This window comes from Gouania willdenowi, chromosome 13, assembly GCF_900634775.1.
Source record: "Gouania willdenowi chromosome 13, fGouWil2.1, whole genome shotgun sequence".
Classification (NCBI taxonomy): domain Eukaryota; kingdom Metazoa; phylum Chordata; class Actinopteri; order Blenniiformes; family Gobiesocidae; genus Gouania; species Gouania willdenowi.
The window spans coordinates 26,881,668-26,895,367 of NC_041056.1; the positions used below are offsets into that span (position 1 = coordinate 26,881,668).

The 13,700-nt window shown below is 36.4% G+C and overlaps 1 protein-coding gene across 1 annotated transcript; it reads left to right on the forward strand.

Annotated features, from left to right (window-relative positions):
* The first annotated feature begins 8,614 nt into the window (after positions 1-8,614).
* On the forward strand, positions 8,615-12,543 carry mmp13b (matrix metallopeptidase 13b). Its single transcript, XM_028464910.1, has 11 exons — positions 8,615-8,723; positions 8,812-8,922; positions 9,053-9,180; positions 9,281-9,429; positions 9,542-9,667; positions 9,742-9,897; positions 10,012-10,132; positions 10,637-10,770; positions 10,847-11,006; positions 12,035-12,138; positions 12,267-12,543. Exons 1-11 carry the CDS (start codon positions 8,631-8,633, stop codon positions 12,365-12,367), a joined length of 1,383 nt encoding a protein of 460 aa, XP_028320711.1. The 5' UTR covers positions 8,615-8,630; the 3' UTR covers positions 12,368-12,543.
* Positions 12,544-13,700: the final 1,157 nt, after the last annotated feature.

Genomic DNA, 13,700 nt, shown 5'->3' on the forward strand with positions numbered 1-13,700 from the left:
TATAATAATGCATTGGATTTTATATAGCGCTTTATCATAGACACTCAAAGCGCTTTACAGAATTAAGGCATCATTCTTTCACACCACACTTAGTGGGGGTAAGCTACTATTGGAGCCACAGCTGCCTATTAATAGCTATAGGGAGCCATTACAAAAGAGTCAAAGAGCCACATGAGGCTCCAGAGCCGCAGATTGCAGACGCCCGGTTTAGAGCCATGTATGTTTTCATTGTATGCATTCATATTTTATTGTTTATTATTTAATTTTTTTTAATGTAATGTAATGTAATGTATGAGAGGTTTTGAAAGACACCTGAGAAATAAAATGTATTATTATTATTATTAAATGGACAAATAAATGGACATGATTTATACAGTGCTTTATCACCACACTGAAGCAGTCTCAAAGCGCTTTACATATCAGCTCATTCACCCAATCACTCTCACATTCACACACCAGTGGGACAGGACTGCCATGCAAGGCGCTAGTCAACCACTGGGAGCAACTTAGGGTTCAGTGTCTTGCCCAAGGACACTTCGACACATAGTCAGGTACTGAGATCGAACCCCCAACCTCTCGATCAGAAGACGACCCTCTACCACCAGAGCCACGGTCACCCCAATATTAACCCTAATATTATTATTATTTTTATTATTATTATTATTTGAGCTTTAGCTATGGCCAGTCCTGTAAAATTTTGTCTTTGTTTTGGTGCAAAAAAGTATTAATACGATATTAAGATATTGACATTTCTTGAACTAATCTTTTACTGTTACAACAAATAATTGAAATTTAAAAAAAACTGCAATTTCAACATTATTAAGCCCCAGTTCATTTAAACATGCACATTACAACAAATCTTATAACTAAACAAACAACAACAACAAAACTGCTCTCTTCAGTCTGAGGCTGCAGGGAAAATTCAATGTTTACCTGTATACAAGGTATACAATGAAATGATTTTACTGATTATTTTAATGTTTTTATTGATTTTTAAGCTGTTGAATGTTTTCTGTCTTGCCTTTACTGCTGCATTAACTATAAATGATAGTCAATCCACTACAATGTTAACATTTAATTTAATAATTTGAGTATAAAATCAGAGGACAACAGTCAGTTACAGGTGATGACGTTCTTTCTACAGCGTGTTCCTTGAACATCTAATCTACAAAAATAGAGAAAACTCCATGAGTATCAACTGACCTGTTGGATTAAGACCTGAAAATATCTGCACAGATTTTGCAGGTTGAAGTACGTGTAAAATGTGATAATATGATATCAGTTTGTTAGGTAACCTGTTTTAGAATGTTTTAGCTTCAGACTTCTAAGTCCTTTTCATGTTTGTAGAAGCTGCTCATATTATTTGAAAAAGGTTTTATGTGGAAGAAATCCAAATCTGCAGGAGTTCCCTAAGGGCCAAGGAATAAAAACCATTACTGCAATTTTATGCAAAGGTTTCCCTCTATTGCAGCCTGCATTATAAATTATAATCGACTGATTAAGAAAGAAAAGATTTGCCTCTCTTTTGTGCTCAAATTATATCCTCATTACACCCTTGTTTATCGCAACCAAATCTATTCCACAGCATTGATAAACTTGTAATTTAGGCAGCAAAGTATTTCTGGAGACAAAAAACTGTAGTTTTATGAACAGTCATTGAAATAACAAGGAGGAAATTAAAGAAAAAACACAATCTTATGTCACAGCAGGGATTTAGCTTCACCTCTTTGCTGTTAATAACATAATAGCATTGAATGGATGACATTACAAATGTAGGTAGAAATGAAATGCAGATTGTGCATCTTATGGTTGCTTTGATTTTGCATCTTACAAAAGATAAAACAAAATCTCGCAGAATGATCGAGTCGTGCAACGCCGTTCCTGTAATCATGCCATCAATCATTTAACTGTTTAAAGATATATATCAAAAGCTGCATACGTTTTTAGGCTCGATGAAAAATGTACACAGACAGCAGCAGACTGATTGTGTATCATTCTCTGTATCCCTCCTCCTCTCCTCTTCACTGTGTTTTCCAGTCTGATGCAACTGCAAACTGAGAAACATGTTGCTACGCATTCTGCAAGTTCTCTGGAAATAACACCATCAAAGATCATTCAAGTCCAATCTTTAAAACAAAAAAAAAAAAATGGCTCATAATGTTATTCAGTGAAAGAGAGCTCGTGGACAAGCAGCTGAAATTGTGGGTGTGAATTTAAGGCCTTTGCAAAGTATAAAGGCAATGGTAAGGGTGGTGCCATGGTAGGTTCAGTCTATAATTACAGTTATTGTGGGAAATTATGGTGTCTATTACATTCCTCAATAGGGAAAATAAAGCAGCACCCAAGTATGCAACATGCTTCAGCAAAAAGACATTGATGTGTTTTGTTATTGAGTACAGAGAAGTAGTGAACTATACCTTATATGACTGAGTGACACACATCATTCTGTAAGGAGTTGATTGTTAATAACCAAGTTACTTCAGAATGAACTGGAGCTATCAATGGTTATTGTAAGGTGTTGGTGAGCTTTAATTTTATAACTTTTCATTATTTTATTTTTTCTGTTATTGCATAAAATCACAAGTTCAGTCATCTGCTGGACTCACACAGGCCAGTAGGCTTGGTATACAATACACCTCAGGGTGCAGGGCAAAGGTTGAGGGGGAGGCGAGGGGTCAACTCTGTGACCTTTCGTGGGTGGTTTCCAGGTTAGGTCTAAGCTGTTTCAGTAAATGACAAACAAAGTGGAAACAATGTTTCAATGTTTGTGGAGCTACTGAATCACATCCTACTGCAGGAAGTTTAGAAGCTTCACTGCATGATGTGTTTTTTCCTTTTGTCCAATAGTAAACATCAGAAATAAAGTTGTTTACCTGAAGCTACTTAGCAGGTTAGTAAGAAAATGTGGAACAAGGTGAGTCCGAGACCAGAGATGAGCAACTTTTATCACAGTGGGAGCCACAAAAATGTGATTATCTGATTCAAAGGCCACATTGTCAACATTAATGTCAGGATTTAGAATAATGACCGATCTGAGCATTAATACAGGAGAGAACAAATGGTTTATGTATTTTGTTGTTGTTTTGTGTTTTTAAAGTCATTTTGTGTTTCTGTTGTCATTTTTTGTATTAGTATTTATCAGAATCTAAATCTATGTTGTCATTTTGTTTGTTTTTCTGTTATTTTGTGTGTATTTGTAGTCGTCTTGAGTGTTTTTAGGGAAAATGTGTGTATGTGTTGTCCCTTTATGCAATTGCTGTAATTTTGTATAATAGTAATAATGCATTGGATTTATATAGTGTCGTTTCATAGACACTCAAAGCAATTTACATTGCATCATTCTTTCACTCCACACGCAGCTGCCCTGGGGCAGACTGATGAAGGCGAGGAAGGCCCAGTGAACCACCAACCAACACAGTGAATGTTTGTTGTTATTTTTGCCTATTTCTATTGTCCTTTTTTTTTTTTTTTTTGTCATCTTGTGTGTTTTTAGATGCATTTTGTTCATTTACTTTAAGGACCCCATAAAATTTGACTGAGGGCCACATTTAGCCCCCGGGACTGTCAAGTTCAACAGGGTGCTTAGACTCTGACACACTCAAACCTACATAGTTTAGAGGCTTGAATTCTACATTCCACAATCCTTGCTAACAAGCCGTGTTCCTAATCTTTGCTCCCTTAAATAGGCTGCTGTAATGCCAAAAATCCCCAAAACTGATGAAAAGACAATTCTATTATTCTAAAATTGGTAGAGCCATTGCAATTACCTGAATATAATAATTTTCAAGCTCAAAGCTAAACTTACCGGCTGCTCCATTGAGGCTCTGCTGCCCTCCTCTGGAATTCCTCTAGTATATTTATGAGTTGTCCTCATTTATTTGGGTTAAAACACATCACATGGGAATCTGGCTTGTCTTCAGACATGAGCTAGATATTAAAGATGTTAAAGTCAGTGTACAAGGCAAAGCAAATAAACAAACATGACTGTGTAGATCAAGGTCAACTTAAGGTTAACATTTATATTCTCCCAAGTGGTAAATTCCTTTACATCCAGAACAACAACCATAAGACATATCACACACAGAGAAGAAAACACATTATTCACTCTTTCCTTTTTTTTAATATGCAGTCTGAGTGCTGAGCAGATGTGAACACAAACAGATGTGTGTTAGGGGGTTTCTTGAGATTAAAAACACGGATATTCATATACACCGATACACTATGCCATTTGCTGTTGTTATATTAAAAGATGTGATAGAGTTTACATGCCTTTGGAAAACAATGTAATAATACAAATTAATACAAATTAATTACAAATGATCCAATTTAAAAAAGTTTTTTTAACTTACTTTTTTAAGCCAAAATCAGCCGATCTGACGAGTGTAAAATGACTATCAAGGCAAGGCAAATTTATTTGTATAGCGCATTTCATACACAAGGCAACTCAATGTGCTTTGCATGATAAAACATTCAATTGTTTAAAATCAATAGCAACATTTAAAATCATCAGTAAAATCAGTAAAATCAATTAAAATCATCATTACATCAACAACATGACAAAAAGTCTCTCTCTCAATCATATGCAGTAGAGAAAAAAAGTGCCTTTAACTTTGATTTAAAAATGTTCACATTGGATACTGACTTCAGCTCCGCTGGCAGTTTGTTCCACTTCTTTGCAGCATAACAACTAAAAGCAGCATCACCATGTTTACTGTGAACTCTGGGCTCCACTATCTGACCTGTGTCCATAGATCTGAGAGACCTGCTGGGTTCATACCTGACTAACATGTCACTGATGTATTCTGGACCAAACCCATTCACAGATTTATACACCAGCAGCAGAACTTTAAAGTCTATTCTGAGGCTGACTGGGAGCCAGTGTAAAGACTTTAAAACTGGAGTAATGTGCTCTGACCTCTTTGTTCTGGTTAAGACCCGAGCTGCAGCGTTCTGAACCAGCTGTAGCTGTTTGATGATCTTTTGGGGGATTCCTGTCAGAAGACCATTACAATAGTCCAGTCTGCTGGAGATAAAAGCACGGACCAGTTTCTCCTGATCTTTCTGAGCCATTAAACCTTTCACTCTGGAGATGTTCTTTAGGTGGTAGAAGGCTGTTTTTGTGATAGATTTGATCTGACTGCTGAATGTCAGATGTGAGTCAATCAGAACACCAAGGTTTTTGACTTGGTCTTTAGCTTTTAAAGATCGAGACTCAAGATAATTGCTGACAGTAGTCCTTTTTTCCTTGTTACCAAAGACAATCACCTCCGTCTTGTCATGGTTTAGTTGAAGGAAGTTTTCACTCATCCAGCAGTGGATTGTTGTCATCTGTAAATATTTACAGATGACAACAAATGTAACAAGCCCAAATCAGTAGTCTGTGTTTTCATGTGCGTGTGCTGGTCAGTGGCCTCTCTAAAATAACTACAGACTTCCCCTGACTGTACTTCACTTCCCCCCAGTATGAGTAAGACACACTGTTTGCAGTCATCTAAACAGATGATGTTAGTCCAAAAGAAACAGGGGACGGATCTGGATAAGCATAATGCTTTTTTCCGTCGCCCGGACAAAAAAAACAAAAAAAAACAAAAAAACAATGATGTGATTCTGCTCTGAATGTCAAAATTTAATTTCTGTGATTGCAACCATGTCAGAAATGAACTGAATAAAAAAATAAAAAAAATAAAATAAACCTGTTTCAGCAGGATTCTTGGCTCTCACAGACTTTGCCTTGTTTTCATATGCAGGAGGCAGATGAGCGTGACCTACATTTTTATGTATAATCTAAGTGTTTCTTTTTCTTGTTTTGAGTGTTGTGTTTTTTTTTTGTTTTTTTTTACCTCAATCACATTGCAGACTTTGCTGCTTAAGTGCAACCCTTGCAGAGTACGAAACACTGTCATTACGAGACATTTACTCAAATTGTTCTGATAATAACTGTAATATAGTGACACTAAAGAGTTATTTTGTTTTGATTAAATCGGGGCAGTCGCAGGTGAAAAAGCTTTTGTCAGCATCGAATTTTGTTTGTAAAAGGACATTGAGAAGTGGCTCTGTGGCACAATCTATAAGGACTTGAATTGTGGGGTCAAATTTTATGTTATAACCCTACTGAAAATAACAGGTTATGAAAATAACATTTTCATATAACCATATTCACTTAACAACAATCAATCTTATGAATTTCTGTGCAGTCTGTACAAGTATCTATATGCTGTATCTCACGAACCGAAATAGATACAGACATGTACTTAGTACCAAAATATCCGCAAGAACTTCAATACAATTATGGGGCTTAAAATCAATGCATTTTGAGTTATAAAGGAAAAAACTAATTTTTGGGTGGACATCTTGAATTTTGGGGCCGCCATCTTGGAATTTTGCATGGCCAGTGTTATTTTTGAAAAGAGTTGGGTTTGAGTATATGTACCAAATTTCATGCTTGTATCACAAAGTGAACGATTCTTGCTGTATATGCAATTATCTGCTACACTAAAACGTGATTGAGCCGAGGGTCACATTAATAACATTCAGTAAGCATTTAGAATGACCAATCTGAGCTTTAAAACTGGAAAGAATAAAAGGTTTGTGCGGTTTGGTTATTTGGTTATGTTTTATATATTTTCTTCTAATTTTGTGTTTGTTTTGTGTGTTATATGAGTCATTTTGAGTATTTTTGTTGTCATTTTGTGTTTTTATAGTACATTTCTGTATTTTTGTAGTTCTTTTGTGCAATATTTTGTAATTGTGTATGTTTTTCATGTGATTTTGTGTAATTTTGCTAATGGTTTACATATTTCTCATCACATTCACTTCTGAGATTTATCCAGTGTGTGCTGTACTCCGACTCTGGCTAACTTCTTACCGGGCTAAATCACCATAGTAACTTAAGCTGAACACCTAACCAGGTTGAGAAGTGGATAAGATCTGAGTGAGTACAAAAGTCCCGCCTCCTGACCAATCAGTTCACTTGGAAAATGACTTGCCCATTGTTAGAAGATCTTGATTGGTGAGTGGATTTGACAGTTTTGTCTAGGAAAGAAAAAATATTAATGGGTGAATGCAATCCTTTCATTTACCAATGACATCCTTCAGGAAAGATATAGATTTACATGTGATGAACTGATCTACAGTCATGTGATAAATTGAGGAGGAATAGAAACAGTCTGTGTAAAGTGAAACCGCTGATCATCTGATGGATTAATCTTCTATAATCTCATGCTTTTATGCATTAACAGTGTCGGCAGCTTCCTGCCTGCATTCATTCTTTCATGATATTCTTTTGTTTTTGGTGTGAATTATGGATTTTAATTCTTCATATTTTTAAAGAATGATTCTTCAATTGTGACGTCAGCTGCTCTACACCAGTGTTTCTCCGTGACCGTGTTTGTGATTGGTCTGTCGCTGCAATCTTCACCCCTGTCACAGGAGTCTATCTGAAATCAACTCGCTTCACTGAACATGTTCATATCCTGCTTCTTAGGACAGGGACTCTCTGATGGTGAATGCTTGGTTAGGTGAAGCTCACAAATGGACAGATATCCAGGATATACTTATCCAGCTTCATAGTACAGGCCCTAGGTGTCTTTACTGTGGGGTCATAGAGTTTGTCTGAGTTCCCATGGGCCACCGGTGGCCAGTGTTGTCTGTTGGCCAACATGGTATATATTTTAAAAGATGAGTAAATTATTTCAAATAATTAAAAAAATTTTGTGGACATAAAAAATGCCATTGTTGTTCAAGGAGAAAATAATTATACACTTTTATCATCTCTGACAGACACTAATGTAGTAAAGGCTACACCAGTTAGCATGTCACATGTTTGAAAACCTAAAAGAACCTTTCTGTTTTTAAGAAAATAGTATTTTCAGGATGTTAATGGACACATTTTACAATTACAGTTTGAGATTTGAGTTCAAGAATCTTTTTTGTTTGTTGTTGTTTTTGTCATTGTGCTCTATATTCCTCTTTCCCTTCAAGTGAGTAAGTTTAGTTGTTAACTCGTTTTCACAAATTGATCCAAACAGCACAACTTTATTTAGATTACACAAATACTAAAACTATTGAACTGGAATAAGCAGCCTTTGGCTGTTATTGTTATAATACAAAATAATACTGTAAAACGTTTTAATTCATGGCACTATTTTATTTGTCCTTCAACTTCATACGTTACTTGAACTGAACTAAAAAGTACAACAATGAGAATTAACTGAATTGTATACATTCCAGATTTTTTTTTATTGTTTGTCAGTTTTGATTCATCTAATCAAAGATGATAACAACAAATGTGTTATATTGTTTATATTCAAAAATGTATTTTTTTATGTTATCTCTTTTAAATCAACCAGATTAAACTTGAGACAATTTTGTGTGACGTATTGCCAAAGTTGCTTTGTCATGGTAGTTTGGGAAATGTTGGATCAGTTTTGGAAGTTCAGACCACAGTTACTAGAGTTTTACAGAAACAAGCACATTCCTCACACACAGAGGAAGTGGAAAGGTGCTTTTACATGAATCACAGGGACTCTTTAAAAAAAAAGAAAAAGGGTGGACTAAGATCACTATAAATACTCTCTGTGGAGCTTCTTGAACTCAGTGACTACTTGATGGCAACATTAGAGGTACCAACAATGACAGCTTTGCTCTTGCTGCTGGCTCTGGTTGTTCATTCCTCTCCCCTGCCTCTGTCATCTGAACACAAAGACAAATGGCTTTTAGCAGAGGTAAGCTTTAACAAACTTGGAATGTTCTTGGGATTTTAAGATTTTGGCTTCGTCAGTGAATTAAGTTTTTCATTTTACGTTCACATAGAAATACCTCCAACAGTTCTATGGCCTTCCAGCTGGTCTCCAAGGAAGACAAACAACATACGGAGCTTTTCAAACAAAGATCAAAGAAATGCAGAAGTTCTTCAAACTGGAGGTTTGATTAAATGTCCCGTGCTTTTGATGAAATGTGTCAAGTAATTCGCTGTAGATAAACGCCCACTTTTGCCTTTTTCTTTTACCTTCCATTTATGTGCTGGTTTTCCACTTCTATTCTTTTTGTGAAGGTAACAGGAAATCTGGATGATAATACTTTGGGAGTGATGCAGTTGGCTCGATGTGGTGTTCCCGATATTGGGGAATATAACCACTTCCCTCGACATCTTAAATGGAAAAACAACATTGTGACATTCAGGTAATAATATCATCTATTTTTATGGTTTTACCCATATAAAGGTAAAGTAGTCAAAGAGAGAGTATAATTTATTAATTCCCAATGTTATTCTATCTCTTAGGATAGTGAATTATACACCAGATCTGAAGAAGTCTGATGTGGACAAAGCCATGCGCAACGCCCTAAATGTTTGGTCAGATGTCACACCCTTGACTTTTAAGAAACTGTACAATGGCAATGCTGATATAATGATCAGCTTTGGATCACACGGTAAGAAGACAAACAAAAAAGCAGAATGTAGCATGAAAGACAGTACTGGTACTTCTTTCCTGCATTACACTGTGCTCATTGTGCTATTGAAAATGTTGTTTTTGTGATGAAGAGCATGGTGACTACAACCCTTTTGATGGTCCTAATGGACTGCTGGCTCACGCCTACCCTCCTGGTGAAGGCATGGGCGGAGACACACACTTTGATGAAGACGAACAATGGACAAAAGATTCATCAGGTACATACTTTTCACATTTTAGTTGTCAATTATATTCTAATCTCAAGAGTGGAAACCACTTTATTTTCCTGCAGCCTACAACCTGTTCATAGTAGCTGCTCATGAGTTGGGCCACGCCCTCGGGATGTCTCATTCTTCAGACCCAGGAGCGCTGATGTACCCTGTCTATGCATATTCTACTGGTTACCCACTGGCTGAAGATGATATTGAGGGCATTCAAGCTCTTTATGGTGGGAACATTTTTGTTGTTGTTGTGTTTCCTTTTTATTTTTGGCATCGTTATGATTTTACAATAATGTATTTGATTTGTTAAATATGTGCATTATATGTAACCTCAATGACAGGTCCAAACCCAGACCACAAGAAAGTGAAGCCTAAGCCTGTAGCCCCAGACAAATGTGACCCAAAGTTGAGTTTTGATGCTGTTACTGAGCTCAGAGGAGAAACCATCATCTTCAAAGACAGGTACATGAAACCTGTAATATAAACTGTTTAGAATCACAAGAGTGAGCTCCAAAACAGCTAAAATTGTCCAAGCATAATGGATCAATATGTATATGATCAATATATTAGTAGGATTTCTTTCTCAATGCAATTTTATTTTATTTTGTCAGTAATTTCATCCTGTATCGTCGTAGATGGTAAATGTAGCATCGAGTACTTTACTGGTACTTATACTTACTTACTCACCCACTTGGACCATTCAAGGAGTGCATGGCTGCCATAAAGTATTTTACTTTAGTACATTATTGACTATTTTAACTATTGACACATACTCTCGTACATCAGTCGCTACAGAGCAGCATGCAAAGCACAAGCTAAGCAGCATAACCTTTCACAATAAACACTTTAAAACAAGGACACACACAGAGAATGGTGGAAACCAAACACAGGCTTTACCCTTGGTACCAAACCAAGCCATGGTCACCTTTCATTTGTTTTAGTCAAATTTGCTGCACCTTCCTGCAGGTTCTACTGGCGTCTCCATCCTCAGATGCCTGAGCCTGAACAGACACTGATCAAATCAACATGGCCCTCAATTCCTAAGAAGGTAGACGCTGCTTACGAGAACCCAGAGAGAGATGTTGTCACTATATTCAGCGGTGGGTTACATTTAGTGGTCTGGTTTTTCTGCTGATAGACCAAAGGATTGACTAAAAATGTATTTCTGATCACCAGGGATCCGGATGTGGGCTTTGAATGGATACAACCTTGTTGACGGTTACCCCAAGTACATTCACAAACTTGGCCTTCCCAAGACCATAAGGAAGATTGATGCAGCCGTATACATAAAGGACACAGGGAAAACCCTACTGTTTACCGATGAAGAGTATTGGAGGTACTGTATGTGACTTTATTTAGATTAATATGCCAATGATATTATATGTGACGGCAACCAAGCTATTGAATTTGTATATGAAAACTGCTTGAGGGATTTTGTTCAGACATATGCCACATGCAGCCCTTGGTCTGATTTTATGTGGCCCCTAAAAAGGAATGCGCTAAATGACTTTGAAAACACACAAAATGACAGAATGATACCCGAAAGAGCAAAAATACACCAAATTCTAACCCTTTAACCCCTAACCCAAAGGGTGACAAAAATAAACAAAATGGCTCCAAACACATACAAAACAAAAAAAAACCCCACAAAAATGATAGAAGAAAAATCTTGCAAAACCCTTTGTTCTTTCCTCAGTTAATTTTCAGATTGATCACTATGCTAAATGCTGACATAAATGTTGAAAATGTGGCCCTCAAATTAGAAAATTTAATTTTCTTGCTCCCTGCTGTGATAGAAGTTGCCCATTTATGATTTATGATCGTGACTTTTGGGAATATTTGTAAAATCGAAACTTTTGTTCAATTTATTGGAATATACCGGAAATTGGGAGTAAGTTTAAATAACTGTATCCTATTTAATCATAAATATTAACATCCTGATCAAGAAAACATTCCAACACGTTTATTTGTAGTAGAAATTTAAACTTGCAGAAAGTACCGTAACGTAATCTTAAACCTCAAAAATTCAATTGAACTATTCTTAAATCATCAGAATTTCACACCAGAAATATCAATGTTGAGTAATGAACCTGTTTGATCAGGATGAAGGTTAGGCATGCAGGGGGCATGGCCTTAATGCTGCAGTAATTAGTGCGCCAGGCGCACGTGATTAAGGAATGGTAGAGATATTATCTACTGTACTTGCATTCATTTTTTATTTCTATTTTTTTTATTTTTAAAGTCAAGATGATGCATGTATTTCCCATTAATTCCTGTAAATTCCCATGTAAAATGTTGTACTTTGAAAGTGTTGCAGCCCTAGTTTAGACTGGTTTTACTATCATTTTGATTTGTCATCCACAGCTATGACGAGGCTGCAGGCAGCATGGACATTGGTTATCCACGATCCGTAGAAGAAGATTTTCCTGGAATACCTGACGAAGTCGATGCTGCTGCTTATCATTATGGTATGACTACTAAACTAATCTTAACACTTAATTAATGGTGTAATGGTGAACGCACACAATGAGCTTTTATCCAGCAGTACAGCACAGGCCCCTTTAACGGTGATTTTGTTTACCCTGCTGTCTTTCAGGATTCCTGTATTTCTTTCATGAAAACATGCAGTTTGAGTACAGTTACAGCTCAAGGAAGGTCCTTCGCATCATGACGACCAACGCATTTCTCAACTGCTGATGAGACGGACAGCGTCTGTTACCTGGGGCTTATATTAGAAATCCGCATGAGCTCCAGACAGACATTGAGACAGATTACACATGTTAGGATGACACATAGAAAGAAGCAGAAGCAGCCCAAAAAAAAAAAAAAAAACAGGAAGTAAGAAACATGTTCACGTGTCCGGGCTGGACAAAAAATACTGGAAAAATGTTTGGCATTTATTAGAATGTGTAATATATATTTATTCAGACAATTTTTTTTTTTTTAAAGAAATCGACTTTGAGGCGTCTGCTGATTACTTTGATGTGTCCTTATGTGTTTTTTTTCTGGGTGTGGCCAACTTGACATTTCTGTCAGACTAAAGACAATTCTTATGAGAACTTATGAGTGAGACTGCCAACAGTCGGAGGACAGTTGGCAGTCGAGATCAAAATATACATTTCAAAGTAAATTTCCTGAAAAAATGAAACCTTGACACACTGAGGAGAACAAAGTAACCGATTACTCTAAACATCACTGACTTTTAACAACTTTTTGTGGAAACAGTAGTTATACACAGGTATGATCAGCTCTATAAGAAGAAAATATTATTTTTGAAATTCTCCTCATGTCCTGCATGCTAGATTTGAGTCTGTGATGAATAAGCAATACATTTCCACACCTACGCCCTACTCAGGTTGTCCATCTATTGTGCTTTCATGCATCAATGATTTCAATAAAATATTCTTTATAAATTATACGTCTCATTTTTATCTTTTTTGTTCTGATGTTTCCATCCTAAATGCTAGTGTGCATTGCATGCATCTGCTTTGATCGTAATAACACATCCAACTAGAGCACTCGGAGAGTACCAGGTGGGACATACACACAATGCACTTTCCTACCACTACTACATTACCCATAAGCCACCGCGCTTAAAGACGCAGGCACAGTTCCTATTTTCCTATTTTTTGATATTTTTTTCATTTCCGGTAATCCAGAACATCACTGAAATTTAATCACCAGTTTGTTGTCCCATTATCAACATTTCCTGAAAGATTCATCCAAATCCGTTCATAACCATTCAAATTATCTTGCTAACAGACAAAGAGACAGACAGACGAACAGATAAACGTTAGGTAAAACATAACCTTCAGCTCTGTGCGCTTGGCTGAGGTAATAAGAGTTCAAAGAGATCAATACAAAAGTCCAATGATGTCAGAGTGAGGCCAGTGCCCGTCCTAGCCTCTTTGGCACCCTAGGCAAGATTTTCTTTTGGCGCCTCCTTAAATGGTGTTTTTTTAAAAAAAAATTTATACCAAGTAAATTATATTTACATTATTGTTATAATATTATCAAAATAATTCACAAC